General features: G+C 40.7%; 2 protein-coding genes across 2 annotated transcripts in view; one reads left to right on the forward strand and one right to left on the reverse strand.

Moving 5' to 3' along the window:
* The first annotated feature begins 48 nt into the window (after positions 1 to 48).
* On the forward strand, positions 49 to 12,925 carry ciao1 (cytosolic iron-sulfur assembly component 1). The gene is made up of 6 exons (XM_069917772.1): positions 49 to 387; positions 6,129 to 6,240; positions 10,221 to 10,309; positions 10,942 to 11,143; positions 11,663 to 11,750; positions 12,369 to 12,925. Exons 1-6 carry the CDS (start codon positions 91 to 93, stop codon positions 12,601 to 12,603), a joined length of 1,023 nt encoding a protein of 340 aa, XP_069773873.1. The 5' UTR covers positions 49 to 90; the 3' UTR covers positions 12,604 to 12,925.
* The window catches only part of snrnp200 (small nuclear ribonucleoprotein 200 (U5)), a 97,230-nt gene continuing 87,879 nt past the window's right edge, over positions 12,368 to 21,718 (reverse strand). Inside the window, exons 43-45 of the mRNA XM_069917765.1 lie at positions 16,861 to 16,942; positions 16,680 to 16,772; positions 12,368 to 15,426 (exon numbers count right to left, since the gene is read on the reverse strand). Of these exons, the coding sequence (XP_069773866.1) occupies positions 15,277 to 15,426; positions 16,680 to 16,772; positions 16,861 to 16,942 (325 nt within the window). The 3' untranslated portion in view covers positions 12,368 to 15,276. The remainder of the gene's footprint in view (positions 15,427 to 16,679; positions 16,773 to 16,860; positions 16,943 to 21,718) is intronic.

Below are 21,718 nucleotides of genomic sequence, written 5' to 3' on the forward strand. Positions count from 1 at the left end.
TCTTGATAGACTACATGATTGACCAATCGCCTTCGGGTGCAGAGAACCAATCATCAAGGAGGAAGGCGATGCCTGGGAGGAGCTCGAGCGATGAGGCGGCGGTTGGAACTGGAGTTGCGTTTCACGGCGCATCCCGACAGTAGGGCCTGGTTCGTGGCCTGGAACCCGACTGGGACGCTGCTGGCTTCGTGCGGCGGGGACCGGGCCGTGCGTGTGTGGGCCCGGGGAAGTGCGGAGGGGCCCGCCTGGCAGTTGCAGTGTGTGCTGGAGGACGGCCACCAGCGCACCGTCCGCAAAGTGGCCTGGTCCCCGTGCGGCGCCTACCTCGCCTCGGTCAGCTTCGACGCCACCACCTGCATCTGGCGGAAGAAGGAGGACGCATTTGAGGTAGCGCTCCCGGCCTGGAGTCCCGGCAGCAACAGAGGGGTGGAGGCCCGGGTTCCTCACTTCCCCCACTTCCCCAGGGCTCCCCAACTCCTCCTATCCCCGGGCTCCCTTGCCGCCCCCCGCATCCCCGGGCTCCCTTGCCGCCCCCCGCATCCCCGGGCTCCCTTGCCGCCCCCCGCATCCCCGGGCTCCCTTGCCGCCCCCCGCATCCCCGGGCTCCCTTGCCGCCCCCCGCATCCCCGGGCTCCCTTGCCGCCCCCCGCATCCCCGGGCTCCCTTGCCGCCCCCCGCATCCCCGGGCTCCCTTGCCGCCCCCCGCATCCCCGGGCTCCCTTGCCGCCCCCCGCATCCCCGGGCTCCCTTGCCGCCCCCCGCATCCCCGGGCTCCCTTGCCGCCCCCCGCATCCCCGGGCTCCCTTGCCGCCCCCCGCATCCCCGGGCTCCCTTGCCGCCCCCCGCATCCCCGGGCTCCCTTGCCGCCCCCCGCATCCCCGGGCTCCCTTGCCGCCCCCCGCATCCCCGGGCTCCCTTGCCGCCCCCCGCATCCCCGGGCTCCCTTGCCGCCCCCCGCATCCCCGGGCTCCCTTGCCGCCCCCCGCATCCCCGGGCTCCCTTGCCGCCCCCCGCATCCCCGGGCTCCCTTGCCGCCCCCCGCATCCCCGGGCTCCCTTGCCGCCCCCCGCATCCCCGGGCTCCCTTGCCGCCCCCCGCATCCCCGGGCTCCCTTGCCGCCCCCCGCATCCCCGGGCTCCCTTGCCGCCCCCCGCATCCCCGGGCTCCCTTGCCGCCCCCCGCATCCCCGGGCTCCCTTGCCGCCCCCCGCATCCCCGGGCTCCCTTGCCGCCCCCCGCATCCCCGGGCTCCCTTGCCGCCCCCCGCATCCCCGGGCTCCCTTGCCGCCCCCCGCATCCCCGGGCTCCCTTGCCGCCCCCCGCATCCCCGGGCTCCCTTGCCGCCCCCCCCCTTTTGGGGGTACCTCAATTTCCTAATTTTTTTTAAAGCTATTTATTTAAGAAAATCATTAAAAAAAATATACAATCCAGTATGTAATTTTATGTAATTATATATATAAAACAATTAAAAACATAAAAATGGAAAGAAAAAAAATTTATACCCCTCCCAGCCCATCACCCAGCTCTCTTAAGGAGAGCTTTAAAAAAAAAGGAAATGCATATAATACATCAAATTACATTTAAATGGACAGATTCCAAATACTGTAACCACTTATTAACAAAAAAAGAATACTTATGCAAATTGTATGTAACTTTTTCCATAACAATACAAACTTTCAATTCATTATGTCATCGCATTATATTAATCACTGTTATCTTTCCATGTACTTGCCACACATTTTCGAGCTACAGTACTAAATGTACAAATGCAATTTGAAATTTATCCAGCCCTAATCCTTTTAAAGGAACCATGTAACCCATTTAAAAAAATAGATGGATCTAATGGTAACTTAATATTATATAATTTTTCCAAAATTAACCTAATTTCTTCCCAAAATGGTTGTACATAAACTCAAGACCAGACAGCATGTTTAAAAAAAAAAGTACCGGTACATACACCACATCTAAAATAAGAATCCGAGTTACTAAAACCATATTTTTTCCAATTTCTTTGGAGTTAAATATAACTGGTGTAAAAAATTATAATTAACTTTTCCATACTGTACATTTGTCAATTTAGTTACGCTGTCGTAGCACATAACTGCCCAATAATCTTCCGGAAAAACTAAAGCTAAATCATTTTCCTACTTAAGCTTAGACTTCTCCCATTCTGGTTTATCCATATTGTCTTGTAACACTTGATATATCCCTTTTTTGGTATAGAAGAAATCAAAGATTCAAATTCTGTCAATACAGGTAAAGTCATCTCTCTACCATACATGTCTTTCACCAAAGCTCGAAGTTGATAATAAACAAACAAAGAATTTTCAACAATATCAAAATGTTCCCTCAATTGATTAAAGGAAAGAAACTGTCCTTTTACAAAACAATCCTGCAATGTCTTTATACCCTTAAAATCCAAACTCTTTAAATACATTAAATATTGAAAAAGGAATAAACTGATTATTATATCTTCTTCTTTGACTTGGCTTCGCGGACGAAGATTTATGGAGGGATAATGTCCACATCAGTTGTAGGCTCGTTTGTGGCTGACAAGTCTGATGCGGGACAGGCAGACACGGTTGCAGCGGTTGCAAGGGAAAATTGGTTGGTTGGGGTTGGGTGTTGGGTTTTTCCTCCTTTGTCTTTTATCAGTGAGGTGGGCTCTGCGGTTTTCTTCAAAGGAGGTTGCTGCCCGCCGAACTGTGAGGCGCTAAGATGCACGGTTTGAGGCGATATCAGCCCACTGGCGGTGGTCAATGTGGCAGGCACCAAGAGATTTCTTTAGGCAGTCCTTGTACCTCTTCTTTGGTGCACCTGTCTCGGTGGCCTTTTGATCCTAAAATCTTATTTATTTTAGACCACACCTTTAATAGATGCTTTAATATCGGCATATTATATTCCCACAACAAATTTATATTCCATCGATATATAAATTGATGCACCTCAATTTCAAAAATCCAAGCTATATCAACTTTCGTCCAACTTGGGGGTTGGTCCAAATCCATCAATCTTCTAATAAATTTCAACTGGACTGCTTCATAATAATTTTGAAAATAAGGTAATTGAAGCCCACCTAACGCATACTTCCAAGTAAGTTTATATAATGCTACCCGCGCTAATTTACCTTTCCATAAAAATTCTCTCACGGCTTTATTTAAATCCTGAAAAAAATCCCTTTAAAAGAGGACATGGTATTGATTCAAATGAATATTGAATTTGAGGAAAAATATTCATCTTATTACAATTAACATGACCAATTAAAGTTAATGGGAAATCTCTTCATTTAATTAAATCTGCTTTAATCTTTTTTAATAAAGGAACATAATTTAACTTATATAAAGATTGATGATCAGCATGTACAATTATTCCTAAATATTTAATTTTATCAGGCCGTTTCAATTTTATAATATCTTTATATTCTGAATACTCTCCTCCATCTGGCAAAATTTCACTCTTATCCCAATTAACCTTATATCCAGACAATGTTCCATATTGCAATAAACATTCCTGCAGATGTGGCAATGATCGTTCTGGGTCTGTCAAATATATCAAAACATTATCTGCAAATAAATTAATCTTGTATTCTTCATCCATAACTCTCATCCCTCTTATCTGTTTATTCTGTCTTATTGTTTGAGTTAACGGTTCAATAGCCAATGCAAACAAGGCTGGTGACAATGGACACCCTTGTTGAGTCGAATGCGTCAGTTTGAACGGTAACGAAACTTGACCATTTGTCACCATCCTGGCATTCGGGTTTGTATATAAAGCTTTAACCCAACCAATAAAAAAAGGGCCAAATTTAAAATTCTCCCAACACCTTAAATAAAAATTCCCATTCATCCCTGTCAAAAGCTTTTTCCGCATCAAGCGCAACCACCATTGGATGGTTGGGCTGCTGTCGATATGTATTGACCAAAGTAATCAATCGAAGAATATTATCTGATGCATTTCTATTCTTAATAAAACCTGTTTGATCAATATGTATCAATTTAGGTAAATACTTAGCAAGTCGATTTGCTAACACTTTTGCTATAATTTTATAGTCTACATTCAGTAGAGAAATAGGTCCATATGAAGACACTTTCAACGGATCTCGATCTTTTTTCAGAATTACAATAATTAAAGCACTGGAGCAAGATTCTGGTAACTCATGCTCTTCAGTGCATACATCCTCAAACACAGAGGATAAATCTTCATTAAAAATTTTGTAAAATTCCACAGAAAATCCATCGTCCCCTGGTGACTTTTCATTTGGCATCTTCTTTATAGCTTCCTTAATCTCAAATTCTGTAAATAGAGCTTCCAATTCCATTACATCTTCCTCCTTTAATGCTGGTAATGTTAATTTAGATAAATAAGATTCAATAACACCGCTATCCTGTTTCCCCTCAGAAGTATATAATTTTTGATAAAATGAATAAAACTGGTCATTAATTTCCTGAGGTTTATAGGTTACTATTGAATTCTTTTTAACAGCATTAACAATCCGTGAAACCTGTTCCATCTTTAACTGCCATGCAAGTACCTTGGCTTTCTCACCCAACTCGTAATAACGCTGTTTAGATCGATAAATTAAATGCTAAAATTGATAAGTTTGCAATGTGTTTATAGCGTAGTTTCAAATTAGCCAAAACCAATTTTTTATCTTCTGTCACATCTTTCTGAAATTCTTTCTCCAATTCAGCAATTTGCTTCTGCCATATACTGTTTCTTAACTTTAGTAGTATAACTAATAATCTGCCCTCTTAAATAAGTTTTTAGCACATCCCATAACACAAAACGACCATCTACAGAATTATCATTCTGTCAAGAACAAAGTGATTTGTTCTTTAATAAAGGTACCAAACTCTGGTTTTTTCAACAAAGTTGTCTTAAATCTCCATCTATAAGCTGAACGTGCCACTTTTGAACTAAAACACAAGAAAAAAAGAATGGTCCAATATAACCCTACTTTTATATTCCGCCTGTACTACTCTTTGTAAATGTGCCGATACTAAAATAAAATCTATTCTGGAAAATGAATCATGTCGAAACGAATAAAAGGAAAAATCCTTCTCTGTAGGATTGACCCTTCTCCAAATATCCACCAAATTTAAGACTTTCATCAAGGCCCTCATTTATATCGCCATCTTTGATTTCTTTATACTTTTTGGAGATCTATCTAATAAAGGATCCAGAACACAATTGAAATCTCCCCCAACTAAAATATTTTCATTAGCCTGATTTAACAACAAAAAGCATCAGAAATAAAACGCTCATCATCTATGTTAGGTGCATAAACATTTAGCAAAATCCAAGATTCAGCAAAAATTTTACAATTCACCCTTAAAACCCTCCCAACATTTCCTTCCATAGATTGTAATTCAAAGGGCAAAGTCTTATGACTTAAAATCGCTACACCTCTTGCCTTGGAATTAAATGAAGAAAAAAAAACACATGACCAACCCAATCTCTCTTCAATTTGAGATGTTCTTTTTCAATCAAATATGTTTCTTGCAAAAAAAGCTATCAATTTTCATTTTCTTAATACAAGCCAAAACTCGTTTTCGCTTAATTGTATTATTTAACCCCTGAACATTAAAAGTTGCAAATTTCAGATGAAACATCCCTACGAATTAACAATTTGATCACTCACTACAAATCATTCCCCTTGTATCTTAAAATCACTATCCCTCCCCTAAATATTTTTTTTAAATTCCAAAGCAAAAACTACCCAAAGGTAGTAACGCCCTAAAAAAACTGAGTGTGGTGAACCCGACTAGTGGCAGATGACTATCAAAGATTTCAGTGCCATCCACCCCCCACCCCACCAGGCTCATCTACTTGAACATCTGAAAAATGTAACCTATGGTTTGATGATATATTTCCCTTCATTGGCAAACTTGAACCAAGAAATGTAGATTACAAGAAACAGAAGCTTGAATTGATTGTAGACTATTCTCCTACCTGTTCTATGTCTCCCATTGTACAGCTCATGAATTGGTTAATGCACAAAAATTCTGGAGAAACTCACCAGGTCCCGCACTGTTAATAGAAGATAAAGATATATAATCCAATGATTTGGATTAGATATCAGGTTGACAATAAACCCTTTTTCACAGTTAAGTGTTTTGTTCTTGACAGTGTCTGACAACTCTGGAAGGACATGAGAATGAAGTGAAGTCTGTTGCTTGGGCTCCAACTGGTAATCTCCTGGCAACGTGCAGCCGTGATAAAAGTGTGTGGGTTTGGGAAGGTGAGAGAGTACATTTTAAAGATATAGATTTTTAGATTCAACTTTATTGTCATTGTGCCAAATACAGATACAAAGTCAATGCAATTTAACATCTAACCAGAAATATAAAGAATAGTGCTATTTACAAGTAACTGCAAATAGAAGCAAGTGCTCTAGCAAACAAACAAGTAAAAAAGTAATGACAGTGCAATATGGATGCAAAACTCTTCAGCGTTGTGATGCAAGGTTCAGCAGGGTTACAGTCTCAGGAAAGAAGCATTTCCTGAGCTTGCTGGTTCAGGAGTGGCACCTACCGGATGGAAGGAGAGTAAAAAGTCCATAGTTAGGGTGAGAAGCATCTTTGATAATGCTTTTCGCTCTGCCCAGGCAGCGTTTCTGACAGATGTTCTCAATAGTGGGCAATTGCATGCGGATAATCCGTTGAGCATTTTTCACCACCTACTGGAGTGCTTTGCGGTCCAATACAGGACAGTTGCATTGAGGTGCAGTTAGGTGAGTATGCTCTCACTGGTACAGTGGTAAAAATCCATCAGTATCCTGGGACAGAGGTGAGCTTTCTTCATGCTCCGCAGGAAATAAAGTTGCTATTGTGCCTTTTTGATCAGGATGGAAGTGTTCAGGGGCCAGGTGAGATCATTGGAAATTTGGACGCCAAGGAATTTGAAGCTTGATGCATATTGTACTACTGTTCCATTGATGTAAATAGGGACATGAGTGGCTCTCAGCGTGCATGAAGTCCACAATGATTTCCTTGGTCTGCTGGGTGTTAAGGACTAGGTTGTTGTCGGCACATCACGCGACCAGGTGCTGGACCTCGTCCCTATAGGCCATCTCATCATCCCCTCTGATCAAGCCAACCACCGTGGTGTCATCTGTGAACTTGATTATAGAGTTAGAACTATGTACAGGAACGCAGTCATAGGTGAAAAGGGTATACAGAAGAGGGCTCAACGAACAGCCCTGAAGCATGCTGGTGCTCCTCCAGAGGAGGAGACGTTGTCTAACTTTGAGAGAAGTTGAGGCTGTTTAAAGATTTGTTGGTAAAGAACTTGTGGAAATTTGATGAACATAGTGTAGAGATGTGTAAATGGGAATGAATTTGCAAAGATAAATCAACAAATTTCTTAAGTGAGGAAGTGTGGCAGATGGTTAATAGAGTTACATCGGACAGAAACTGGCACTTCGGCCCCAGTTGTCCATACTGACCATTATGCCGATCTAAGTTAATGGTGTTTGGCCCATATCCTTCTAGCTATCTATTCATCCATGTACTTGTCCAAATATATTTGAAAGATTGTATTTGTACCTGCTACTATGACTTCCTCTGGCAACTCATTCCACATATCCACCACTGATTCTGCAGGGGAAAAATGTCCCCCTTAGGACTCCTTTAAATGTCGCCTTAAAACTATCTAAGTGTTGTTTTAGACTATGGCCTCGTGCTTTCACATCCCAGGGAAAATAGACTGTCTATCCAATCACTCCTAACTCCTGCCCTCCAATCCAAACAATATCTTTGGAAATCTTTTCTGCATTCTCTTGTGTGGCAACTGCTGCTCAGGAATAGTCACCAAGGCCATCAGCGTGCCTCATGGGCCTAATTGTCTTTTTTGTGGAATAAGCAAAAGAAATTAATGAAGTTAGGGTAGTAGATGTAGTCTATATGGATTTTAGTAAGGCATTTGACAAGGTCTCCCATGAGAGACTCATTCAGAAAGTCATGAGGCATAGGATCCATGGACCTTGACTGTGTGGATTCAGGATTGGCTTGCTTGCAGAAAGCAGAGGGTGATAATAGATGGAATGCATTCTGCCTGAAGGTCACTGATAAGTGGAGTTCAGCAGGGATCTGTTCTAGGATGTCTGCTCTTTGTGATTTTTATAAACAACCTGGATGAAGAATTAGATGGTAAGTAAGTTTGCAGATGACATGAAGGTTGGAGGTGTGGTGGATCGTGTAGAAGGTTGCCGTAGGTTACAACAGGATGTAGACAGAAAGTAAAGTGGCAGATGGAGTTAAATCCAAATAAGTGTGAAGTGATGCATTTTGGAAGGATGCACTTGAAGTTGGAGTATATGGTTAATGGCAGGTTAACCTGAGGACCCCAAAACCCAGCAGCAATAGAAATTCACCAAGACAAATGGTTACTTAGACAAAAGTTGCTTTTAATTTTCTTTAAACATAAAAACATGATCAAACTTTAACTTATTACTATTAACAGCCTAACTTAACCCCCTTCTAATTCTAAGCACGCGTGTATGCAGTGTGTATATGTTCAGGGAAGTCCTTTGATTCAGTTTAATCTCACTTCTCCAAGTTCACCAGTAACAGGCAAACTGATTCCCTCCAATCAGTCACTTCAGTGTCTTGCCGAAGAAACTTGCCCCATTATGAGTTTTTTCAAATGATAACCTCTTCTTTCAGGTCACCACAGAGTTCTCTTGTTTCCCTTATTTCAGGAGAAACACTCTAGCCAACCATTTCCTCTTGTAAGGACTACAAGGGTTTTCAAGAGGCTGAACTCAGAACTCATGACCTGTCTTCAAAATGGGGTTTTAACAAGCCTGCCAGCTTGCTATGTTGCAGCCTTCACAAGCTACTGCAGAACTCTCTCTCTCTTTCTCGAAAAGAGAAATCTTGTTTTTTTTCTCTCTCTGCAAAACCCACATGACCCCTCTTAGAACAGCAAACTGCAAACCGACAGATTGCTGGCACCGGAATCATTTTGTGAGCCTGAATATCTTTTGCTTTAAGGACAATTGTCCATTTATTCCTGCTTCTGAAATTCTTTCCAAAGTAGTTTCATTGTCTTTGAAAAGACACTTGGAGCCTGACTGTCCAGCTTGAGCAAAGCTTTGGCATTTTAAATGAGATGTCTTTTGTGAAGTGTTAGTCTGTTTCTGGTGACTTACACTAAACCCCCACAATCTATCTCTTTTAAAGACATATTTATATATATTATACAATATAATATACCCTGTCACACAGGATTCTTAATAGTGTGCACCTTTGGGCCCAAATCCATTGATCTCTCAAGGCGGTAGTTAAGAAGGCTTATGGTATCCTGACCTTTATTAGTTGGGGGATTGAGTTCAAGGGTCAAAAGGTAAGGTTGCAGATCTATAAATCACTGGTTAACCCACACTTGGAATATTGTGTTGAGTTCTGGTCACCTCATTTTAGGAGGGATGTGGAAGCTTTAGAGAAGGTGCAGAGGAGATTTACCAGGATGTTGTGAGGTTTGGAGAACAAGTCTTGTGAGGCAAGGTTGGCACACCAAAGGCTTTTCTCTTTGGAGTGACAGGGGGATGAGAGATGACAGGTCTATAAAATTATGAGAAGAGTAGATAGGATGGACAGCCAGCACTCTTTTCCTCAGCGCAGCAGTAACAAACACCAGAGGTCATCTGTTTAAGGTGAGGGGAGGAAAGTTTGGGGGAGATGTTAGGGGCAAGTTTTTGTTTTACAGAGTTGTGGATGCCTGGAATGCCTTTCCAGAGATGGTGGAGGCTGGTATAAGGACATTTAAGTCTCTTGGACAGGCATGTGGATGCAAGAAAAGAGGGTTGTGTGCGTGAGATGGGGAAGATGAAGATTGTTGACTAGGTTAACACAAATTTGTGTGCTGTAATATTCTATGGCTGATTGCGAATGGAAAAACTTGCCCTCCAAAGGCGCGAAGGTGAAGTTATTGGAAAATTTCAGTGCAATATGGGTGTTTTTTAAAAAAATGGAATTATTTTGTGAGCAATGTGGTTGATGGAACACATTGATAGGCCTATTCTTGGAAATAAGCTGTTGCACTGGATTCTTTGTTTTCATTGATTTGAAGGGTATTTCAAAAAAGAAACGGACATCACAGATGGGTCAATAATAAATACCATGTATTTTGAAGGGTGCCAGGCTGCCAAGTACTTTTGACATTCAGATATTGGAATTGAGGGCTGGGATTCATACTACTGACTTATTTCTGTTGTAGTGGACGAGGAGGATGATTATGAATGTGTCAGTGTATTGAATGCTCATACCCAAGATGTCAAACACGTGATCTGGCACCCAAATGGAGAGGTAAGAGCTTCCAATAAGTATTTCACAGTGCCCTGTTTCCCCACTTCTAGAAACTTCTGTGTGATTATATTGTGTACTAAAAATCCTAAAATCTGCACTGCTTGGGAATTGGGTCAGTCTGGATTTTCGGATTTTTCAGGTTCTCGGGCTGGAATGAAGTAAAGATGAACAGGTAAATTTTGATATTCATTAGCAAATACAGCATGCTTCATTTATCAAAACGAGCAGTTTTAAATAAAAATAAAGTTGAAACAAAAATATAAGCAATTTTTTTTCCACTACAAAGAGCCAGTAATGTTTGAAATTGTTTAAAAATGAACATTGTAAAAAAAAAATACAGTATACAAATGATTTCTTTATGATAAGATGACCTATATCAAGTAAGCGTGGTCACTTGAGCCGCTGTGCATCTGTGGCGCTGACACATGCACGTATGCTCACAAAAGCCTGCCAAATTGGAAAAGTTTGAGTTTTTTGAAAAGTCTGGATTCTCAGCTGGTCTGGATTTTTGAACTTTTACTGTAATGCTGTGAGGAAGGCCAGAGTCAGGTAGTGTATGTTGTGAGGCATCTTAATATTAGCAGAATGACATCAGAATGGATCTGTTTATTTTGTATTTTTGATTTAACAAGCTCCTGGCTTCTGGAAGCTATGATAACACCATTAAGCTTTACAAGGAGGAGGACGATGACTGGGTCTGTACCAACACCCTGGAAGGTCACGAGTCCACCGTCTGGAGCATTGCTTTTGATAAAACAGGGGACCATCTGGTTTCTTGCAGTGATGACAAAACTGTGAAAATTTGGAAAGCATACGGTCCTGGTAATGAACAAGGTAAAAAAATTAAACAGTGCCTCACTCCAAAAAAAAAAATTGTTCTTTGGTAGAACAAAAAAAAATCACTTAGTGCCTATCGAAGCAAGCAGAGATATTGGTATTGATCAGTGATTTCAATTCAATCTTGAAACAGCCTCTCCAATGAATTTTATGCAGACTGTTACATTTTTTTAAATGTTAATCTTACTTTGCTTCTCATTTCTGAAATGAAACTAAAATATTAAACTGCTTGTAGTCAGCTCGTGATTTTTTAAAATCGTTGGAAAGCCAAAAATGATAGAACAAGCATCAGATTACTGTTGAAATGTTTAATAAATTATGCAAATATTATCATAGTTGAATATTTATTGTGGGAGGTGTACACTGAGATTATTAAAACTAAAATGCATAATGAATATCACATTTTGTATAAGCAAATTCAGATTAGTTGGAATCCAGGATATTTTCCTGCTGTTTATCTTTGTGGACCCCATCATTGCATGTGCATTACAAACTGGTTTCTCTTTAATGGTGCAGGTGTTGTGTGCAGTGGTTCCGATTTGTCCTGGAAATGTATCTGCACCCTGTCTGGGTTCCATTCACGCACTGTCTATGACATTTCTTGGTAAGTTTAAATTTGTCCTTTTATTAGAGTTCTGTTGAGATGAGAGAGCTTTCTCATTTAGAATTCCTCCTTACTCTGCTTTAATTGGTATACAAATGGAGGACCCATCCATTCCTATGAATATCATTCTTCTTGATTGGTTGTTAAATTTGTTATTGCCTAGTTTCAGGTTTATTGTCTTAAGAGTACATACGTGAAATATAGAGAGAAAGAAAAGTGCAAGAGTCCTTAAATGAGTTTGTAGTTGAGGAGTTTGATGATGAAGCAGCAGCTGTTCCTGAACCTGGTGGGTGCGAGTCTTGTGGGTACCTATAATCCCTTTCCTGATGGCAGAGCGTATACTGGGGGGTGTGGATCCTTGATGATTGCTGCTGCTCTCTGACAGCAGTGTTCCCGACGGTGGGGAAGGTTTTGCTCATTATGTCCTGGGCTGTGTCCACAACCTTTTTCAGGGGTAAAGGCTTCTGCCTGAGCATATAGCCCTCAGCCTTCATATCAGGCTTTTAGGAAAGTTCACAAAAGTCTTAGTTATCCTAGATTATTTCCCAGAATTAAGTAACCCTACAAACCAAGAACCTTTATGTAACGTGAATGAACTTTTTCCACCTTTTCTTTCAGGTGCCACTTAACGGGTGCCATAGCAACAGCCTGTGGTGATGATGCAGTCAGGATATTTGAGGAGGATTCTGGCTCCGATCCACACCAGCCAACATTTTCACTCACAGCATACATTCCAAAAGCACACACTCAGGACATCAACTGTGTGGCGTGGAACCCGAAACAGGCAGGACTTTTGGCATCATGTAGTGACGACGGGGACATTAGCATCTGGAGATATGAGATTGAAGATTAGTTGTTCGAGAGAGGGACAGTTAATGTAGCTGTCCCCAATAGTTGTCCAGTTTTTAATCAGTATGACTACTTAAAACAAAAACTTCAAATTGCACTAAAAATCTTACTACTTGATGTTCTGTCTCCCAGTAAATGTTATACAGAGCAGAAGTTGCCAGTTAATATAGTTTGGCAATCTACAACCAGTGCTAGTTTAGTCATTCTGCAGCATTTGATTTCTTTTGTCCATAACGTGTATTGTGGCTATTCCTTGAAGTTCCCATAATGTTCTGACATTGAGTGAATTGTTTAAAAAATCTGTTTAATAAAGTCATTCATTATTACTTTCTATGACTAGAGCTGTGCATAAGGAGTGTTGATAGTTTGTTCCTTTAAAACTGTATCCTTGAATTTCCTCCATTTAACTACATTTTAAAGATTTTATTTCCTTATGGGTTTTCTCCCACATCCCAAAGGTGTATGGGGTTAATTGGTGCTTTGGTGGAGCATGAGTAATTACAATGGGTCAGTTCTTTATCAAATACCTTGACTAAGTTATTGATGAGGAAGAGTGAAAGCAAACTTGCATGCTTGGAGACATGGCATTATAATCCCATCCTAATTCTAGATGGAGAGAGATGAGTGAAATTATAGCGAATACAAACAGGAGTATGGTCTTCTGAAGCAGATTGAAATGTTTATGGCATAAGGCTAGCACCTACAGTTGAATTTAAATCCATCTTCGCACCTCAAAAGGTAAATTGTCCTGAGAAAGGAAGTGGTGCTTAGTTTGGCATTTGGAAAGGTTACAGCAGAGATTCACAATATTGCACAAAGTTTCCTTTGAGATTAAGGATGAGGCACCACCAATGTGTTGTCAGTATAGTGGAGGAAGGGTTGAGGAGCCTTGACTATGTAGGCTTATAGCATAGATAGCTCCACACAGGTAACAGGCAGGCATAGCTGGGACCCATGCGAACCCCTTTGTTTTGAATAATTGAGGTCATGAAAGTGGAAGTTGTTGAATGATGGAGAGCTTTTTGAGGTATCATAGATATAGGTAGGGAGGGAGTGGAGTTAAGGTAAGATGATACCCATTTAGTTGGGAAACAGGGTAGGAGGCAGTGGGAGGGAGATGACCAGAAGTGGAGGATAGAGATGAGAGTGGCTTGATTTTATTTTGGTAGGGACCTGTTGAAGGAAGTGTCAGAGCTGATGTCTGGCTTTGTCAAGATAGAGAAGTCAGTGTGTCAGACCACACCACCAGCCTTGTCTGTGGGTTTAGTTTTGAAGAGAGTGGAGGGCAGTGCATTCTGATGGGGTGAGATTAGTGAAGGGAATGGTGAAGTTGAGGTGGTTGATATTTTGGCGGCAGTTGGAAATGTAAAGATCCAGAGTGGACAGAAGGCCAAGATGAGGTGTCGTTGAGGAGAAAGAAGGCTTAAGGCTGAAGAGGTCTTCACCGAGGGGTGGAGAATTATGGAGGAAGATGGAGACAGAAAGAGTTTGGGATCTTGGTGTGAGTGAGGTGTAGACGAAAGTCCTCTACTGAGGACAGTGTTATGTTTCCAGGAAGGTCGAAGGGGATAGTGAATACCAGGTAGGGGAGGTGGAAAGAAAGGGAAAGCTTAAAGGAATAGATGGAGCTGGATGAGTTGGGAATAGAGAAGGATAAGGAATGGTGGTGGTGGGGGATGAGCCTGTAGGATCCAGTAACATAGGTATCCAAGATGTCCACTTTGCGGAGACTAAGGTTGGTATTGGATGCCAGAACAGCCTTGGTTAGGACTGGGGTAAGTAACTGCATCAATGGAAGCTTTGAAGTGGCCAGTCAGGGTTAGCGGAGGATGCGTCAGGAACTTGGGCCTGTGAGCATCCAGGGTGGCGGTGGAATCCTGTGAAAGGCATTGCGAACTCTGGCTTATGATCAGCTGAGGAGCTTGACCAGTGTGGATCAGAGTTATCAGCAGAAGCCCACGTCGAAGTTTACAGAGGTGGCAAGCTTCTAATCCTTGATGGACACCAGGTGAGTGTAGGTTGAAGGCATGGAGATGGAGGATGAAGTGTAGAGACTTGGAGCTGTGGTAGCAAAAAAATTAAGCTGATGAGCTCGTCGTGGGTGCATGAGGCAGCACCATTTCTGGTTTTCAATAAATGGGTAAATCTAAATGCCTAATGATACCTTCTCTCATCCAAGTCTAAGGGATGATGCAGAGATAAAGAAATAGGATGCACAGAATTTTCCAGCTATTTGTCCAACTAAGAGTTTGAGACAGTTAAAAAAACTGAATACATTTCTTGTTTTATTTAGACCAACCAGCGTCACCATAGGAAAAGATCTGCCACAGTTCAAAGCTAGACTCCAGGGATTAGCATGAAAAATATACACAAATAATATTTGTAAAAACCATTGGCTAAATCTTGGTCAACTTTAATCTCTTTAGATACATTTTTCTATCACTGGCTTTGATTAAACACAGCTGGAAGCAGTGAACTGATTGAGTCTTTTTCCACACGACAAAGAGCTGCTGGAAAATATGACCGACAAAACAAGCAGACAAATTTCTATTTTTCTCTCAAATAAATGAAGTAATTCAACGTATCTAGTTACAGAAAGATGTGCAGGAGATTCTCCCAAAGATGCAAGTTCAGTATCATTTCATTTAGACCAGCCAAAGACCTTGGATTTGGTCATTTAGTCGGAGTCACTCTCGCCTTCACTATCGGCTTCTTTGACATCAATGTTGAATTTGTATTCCTGATCACAGCCCATATACGCATCACTCATGAAATATAGCGTGTAGTGTTGGGTACTGGGGGCTGGTGCAAGGAAGTCTAGCTTCACCTGGAAGATAATAAATACATTAGGTGGAAGTCAGTATTATTCATTAGCTGACCAGCTTAATCTATATTATTTTGAGGTAATTTTCTCCTCATTGCTATTACAGCCCAGCGACTTGGTTTCGAATCCGGCGCTGTCAGGAGCTCTTAAGTTTTCCTCCCACGTACCAAAGTTGTAAGGGGTTGGTAGGTTAATTGGTCACGTGGGTGTGTTTGGGCAGTGCAGGTTTATGGGCCAGTTACTGTGCTGTACCTTGAAATTTAAATTGTATGTGCATGTGTTCCTGTCACCTGTAAGGATTTAATTAGTTTCTCTCAATTTTTCCTCCTTTGTATATATTCCTAGGATGAGATCTTCCATTTCAGGTGGCTTCCTCTACTGACATCAATTCAGCCCTTACCCGCATCTCCTCTATTTCCACCACATACCACTGCAATTTCCACCATCTACAATGTGACTCTACCACCAGACACATCTTCTCTCCCTCTGCATTCTGCAGACTTTCCCTTCAGGACTCCTCCATCCCCACTAAATGCATCCATGGTGCCTGACCTTCTGACTGCACGAAGTGCCACTTGTGAATCTGGGAGTCATCCTCTGCATCCAGCACTCCCGGTGTGGTCTCCTCTACATCAGTGAGACTGGCCACAGAGTGGGAGATCTTTTGCTCTGTCTGCTACAATAGCAGAGACCTCCCACTGGCCAACCATTTTAATTCTGTGCCCCATTCCCACACCAACATGTCTGTCCATAGCCTCATCCACTGCCAAACTGAAGGAACAAAACTGAACATTCTGTCTGGGCACCCTCCAACCAGATGGCATTAATATTGACATCTCCAGTCGCTGTTAGGCCATTCCCCATTCACCCTCTGTTTCCTATCCTTTAGCTTGTTACCCCTCCCTCTCCATTCAGAGAACTTCTGCTTCCCATCCATATTACCTGTTGACCTGTTCTCCCCTTTCTCCTTTTTAAATGAGGTTCCTGCCTGCTTTTGCTAATACTGATGAAGAGCTCAGACCTGAAACATTGATATCTCTGCTTCCTGTGTACACTGCAGGTCTTGCTGAGTTTCTCTAGCATCTGTGCATTAAACTGATCACCAGCCTCTGCAGACTCTACTGTTTCACTCCAGTAATGGAAGCAAAGACACCAGGGGGGAAAAAATTTAGTAGTTTTCTCCCATAGGAATTTCCCTGAAGGCTGTGGCACAGTGACTGTTAGAATTCATGAGTAATTGTCTCCCTAGAACAAACCTTGGCCTTCTGCTGCAGGGTCAACCTCTTGATGGATATCAAGCTGTTTGACTTGGGGTCACCGACCACCACCCACCATCCCTCCTCGCGTTTCTGAAGGAGAATAAACAACAGTTAGAGAAAAGGACAGCAAAAAATGCAGACACCAAGCGAAAGCACTCTTACTGGTTTATGTACTCACCTGAGGGAACAGGGGTGCAATGACGGGCCCAGTCACCTCCTCCTCCCGCTCCAGCTGTACCATCACTACCACTAAGGATCCGCTGCACAAAAATACACATGACATCCACGTGACTGACTGCATTAAAAACACTTCAAGTACATTTGAACAGATTTAATCGTCAATTGGAATCCTCTTGGATTCATGCTTTTCCCATCTCAAAGTATGTCAAAATATACCTTTGTATCAGCTCCTGCAGGACAGGAAAGACCATTTGCTCCATTTAACCAGGGTAGGGGTGTGGTCTCGATTTCAAGATCGCCTCTCATTCTAAACTGCAATGAGTACAGATCCAGTCTGTTTAACCTTTTCTCTAAAGACAATTCCTTCCTAAACCTAATCATTCTTGCGCACCGTTTCTAACTGTCTCCAATATTAATACAGTTAAAACCCTGGTATCCAGAATTCAAGCAACTGGCCAAAAAAAAAATCAGGGAAAATAAATTTAAAAATTATGATAGGTAAAAAATATGCAAGTTGAAAATTGTAAATGTTCTCTGAAGGAACACAAACCTTTGGTGAAGATGGGAGCAAATATTCTGCCAGCAGAGGGCCTTGGTTGGGCTTTGCTCGTAGCAGCTGTTTAAATAAAGATGTGTGAAACAATGATGGCGTCGCCCAGGATGAAGAGCTGGTTGATGCTGTTTGCTGTTAAGGTGACTCTCTTAAAGTGTCTCCTTATGCCTGCTTACCAAGAGTTGCCCCAGTCAGATGCCTTAACAGTAAATTTTGAGGGGGAGGGTAAAATTAATCATGTTAATGTTAGTCTTTAGGGCGGCTCCGTGCTGACGGAGGAACCTGCAGATGCATCTACGGTTAAATGTTTTCAAAAAAATGTGACAGAAAATAAACTATTTTAAGGTTTATATATTCGTGCAAGTGTGGTATTTTTACCTTTTAAACTTTATTCTTAATTCAGGTGTATTAGTTAAGATTGCCACAAGCAACCTGAAAATACACTTATTATCTACCAATCGTCTGAGGTGCCAGATACCAGAGATTTTGCTGTATCTCTTTCCTTAAACCAAGGGATTGATTTATCTGAATCTCAACACTCCTAAGATCTCTGCCATTTATTGTGCATTCCCTGTCAGCCTCTGGCATCGCAAATGTGATCCCACTAGAGTTGAGTGTTTCACTTCCCACTCTACAGGAAGGATATGGTTAGTGCTGGAGAGAATTCAGAAGAGATTAATCAGAAATGGAGAGATTGGATCGGCTGGGTTTGCATCAGAGCCTGATGGGTGACCTGAAGCAGATTCAAAATTATCGGGGCATGGATCGAGGGAACAGTGGACTGGTGCAGGGCACCTGAAACATGGGAATCCTTCTACCACCGTTGAGAAGCACAGGAGATGACCCAACAAGGGCAGTGACCACAGCAGCGGACCAGCGAGGGGCTCGGAGGCTGAAGGACCCACACAGGACGTGGGCTGCTGGAGACTGGCTCATCGGAACCAGGTATCGGAGCCAGGATTCAAGAGGTTGCTGAGGGAAAGAAGGGCTCCCAAAGGACCTTGGGTGAAGACTTTTTTAAATTTTTTTTATTTTTCACACTATGAACCATATTGACCAAGATACATACAGACATTTTTTCTTTTGAATATAAAGTGTCATTTTCTCCTCCTTTTTCCCCCCTCCCTTCCCTCCCTCCCTCACCCCCTTTCCCATTTATTTGAAGTTCAATCTATAAGATACAGTAAACCCGTTAAACAATGTCGTCACTTAATAAAAATAAACAAGAAATTTTACTGAGTCAGTTCTTTTCATTATCTTCTCCTTCTGTCATTTTAGGTGGTGGAAGTCCAGGGTAGGATTTCTCTATTGTATTTCATGTATGGCTCCCATATTTGTTTGAATATTGTGATGTTATTTCTTAAATTATATGTAATTTTTCAAATGGAATACATTTATTCATTTCTATGTACCATTGTTGTATTCTCAAGTTGTCTTCTAATTTCCAAGTTGACATAATACATTTTTTTGCTACAGCTAGGGCTATCATAACAAATCTTTTTTGTGTTCCATCCAAATCAAGTCCAAATTCTTTGTTTTTTATATTACTTAGGAGGAAGATCTCTGGGTTTTTTGGTATATTGCTTTTTGTGATTTATTTAATATCTGGTTTAGATCTTCCCAAAATTTTTTCACTTTCTCACATGTCCAAATTGCATGAATTGTTGTTCCCTTTTCCTTTTTACACCGAAAACATCTGTCTGATACTGTTGGGTCCCATTTATTTAACTTTTGAGGTGTGATGTATAGCCTGTGTATCCAGTTATATTGTATCATGCGTAACCTCGTGTTTATTGTATTTCTCATAGTTCCGGAGCATAGCTTCTCCCATGTTTCATTCTTTATCTTTATCTTTAGATCTTGTTCCCATTTTTGTTTAGGTTTACTGTTTGTTTCCTCGTTCTCCTTTTCTTGCAGTTTGATGTACATGTTTGTTATAAATTTTTTAATTATCATTGTGTCTGCAATCACATATTCAAAATTGCTTCCTTCTGGTAACCTCAGACTGTTTCTCAATTTGTCCTTCAAGTAGGTTTTCAGTTGGTGGTATGCAAACATTGTATCGTGAGTTATATTCATCCTTCATTTGTTCAAAGGATAATAATTTATTTCCTGAAAAACAATTTTCTATTCTTTTGATCCCTATTCTCTCCCATTCTCTGAAGGAAAGGTTATCTATCGTGAAAGGGATTAGTTGATTTTGCATCAATATTAGTTTTGGTAGTTGGTAATTTGTTTTATTCCTTTCTACATGAATCTTCTTCCAAATGTTGAGCAGATGATGCAATACCGGTGAATTCCTACGTTGCACCAATTTTTCATCCCATTTATATAGTATATGTTCAGGTATCTTCTCCCCTATTTTATCTAGTTCTAATCTGGTCCAATCTGGTTTTTCCCTTGTTTGATGAAAATCTGATAGGTATCTTAATTGTGCGGCTCTATAATAATTCTTAAAGTTTGGTAGTTGTAAGCCTCCTTGTTTGTACCATTCTGTTAATTTATCTAGTGCTATCCTCGGTTTCCCCCCTTTCCATAAGAATTTCCTTATAATTTTCTTTAGCTCCTTGAAGAATTTCTCTGTTAGGTGAATTGGTAATGACTGAAATAGGTACTGTATCCTTGGGAAAATGTTCATTTTAATACAGTTTATCCTTCCTATCAGTGTTAGTGTTAAGTCTTTCCAATGCTCTAAGTCATCTTGTAATTTTTTCATTAATGGATGATAATTTAGTTTATATAGATGGCCGAGGTTTTTATTTAGTTGTATACCTAGGTATCGCATTGCTTGTGTTTGCCATCTAAATGGTGATTCTTTCTTAAACTTTGTGAAATCTGCATTATTTATTGGCTTCACTTTTATTTGCATTGATCTTGTACCCCAATACTTCTCCATATTTCTTCAATTTCCTATGTAATTCTTTTATTGATATTTCTGATTCTGTTAAGTATATTATAACATCATCTGCAAATAGACTGATTTTATATTCCTTCTCTTTTATTTTTATCCCTCTTATTTTATTTTCTGTTCTCATCAGTTCTGCTAGTAGTTCTATAGCTAACGCAAACAGTGAGGGAGATAGTGGACACCCCTGCCTTGTTGATCTGCTTAAGTTAAATTGCTTTGATATATATCCATTTACTGTCACTTTCGCCAATGGCCTCTTATATAATGCTTTAATCCAATTAATATACTTCTCTGGTAAACTGAATTTTTGCAATACTTTGAATAAATAATTCCATTCTACTCTGCCAAAGGCCTTCTCTGCGTCTAAAGCAACCGCTACTGTTGGAGTTTTATTTCCTTCTACTGCATGAATTAAGTTAATAAATTTACAGATATTGTCCGTTGTTCGTCTTTTTTTAATAATTCCAGTTTGGTCTAGATTTACTATTTTTGGTATGTAGTCGGCCAATCTGTTTGCTAATAGTTTAGCTATTATCTTATAATCTGTGTTAAGTAGAGATATTGGTCTATATGATGCTGGTGCTAGTGGATCTTTCCCTGTCTTTGGTATTACTGTAATTATTGCTGTTTTGCATGAATCTGGTATGTATTGTGTTTTATCAATCTGGTTGATTACTTCCAGGAGGGGAGGAATTAATGTCTTTAAATGTTTTATAGAATTCTATTGGGAATCCATCCTCTCCTGGTGTTTTATTGTTAGGTAGTTTTTTTAATATCTCCTGTAATTCTTCTATTTCAAAGGTTTTATTAATTTATTTTGCTCCTCTGTTTGTAATTTCGGTAGTTCAATTTTAGTTAGAAATTTATCTATTTTGTCTTCTTTCCCTTCGTTTTCAGTTTGATATAGTTGTTCGTAGAATTCCCTGAAGTTTTCATTGATCTCCGTTGGATTATATGTAATTTGTTTGTCCTTTTTCCTTAATGCCAATACCATTCTTTTAGTTTGTTCTGTCTTAAGCTGCCACTCTAGAATTTTGTGCGTTTTTTCTCCTAGCTCATAATATTTCTGTTTTGTCTTCATTATGTTCTTCTCCACCTTATATGTTTGTATTGTTTCATGTTTTATTTTTTTGTCTGCCAATTCTCTTCTTTTAGTTGTATCTTCCTTTATTGCTAATTCTTTTTCTGTATTTGTTATTTCCCTTTCCAACTGTTCTGTTTCCCGATTGTAGTCCTTCTTCATCTTAGTTACATAACTTATTATTTGCCCTCTGATGAATGCTTTCATTGCGTCCCATAGTATAAACTTATCTTTCACTGATTCCGTATTTATTTCAAAGTACATTTTAATCCTGTCTTTTAAGTAGTATAGAGTTTAATCTCCATCTATACATT

This window comes from Narcine bancroftii, chromosome 2 (assembly GCF_036971445.1).
Source record: "Narcine bancroftii isolate sNarBan1 chromosome 2, sNarBan1.hap1, whole genome shotgun sequence".
NCBI classification, from domain to species: domain Eukaryota; kingdom Metazoa; phylum Chordata; class Chondrichthyes; order Torpediniformes; family Narcinidae; genus Narcine; species Narcine bancroftii.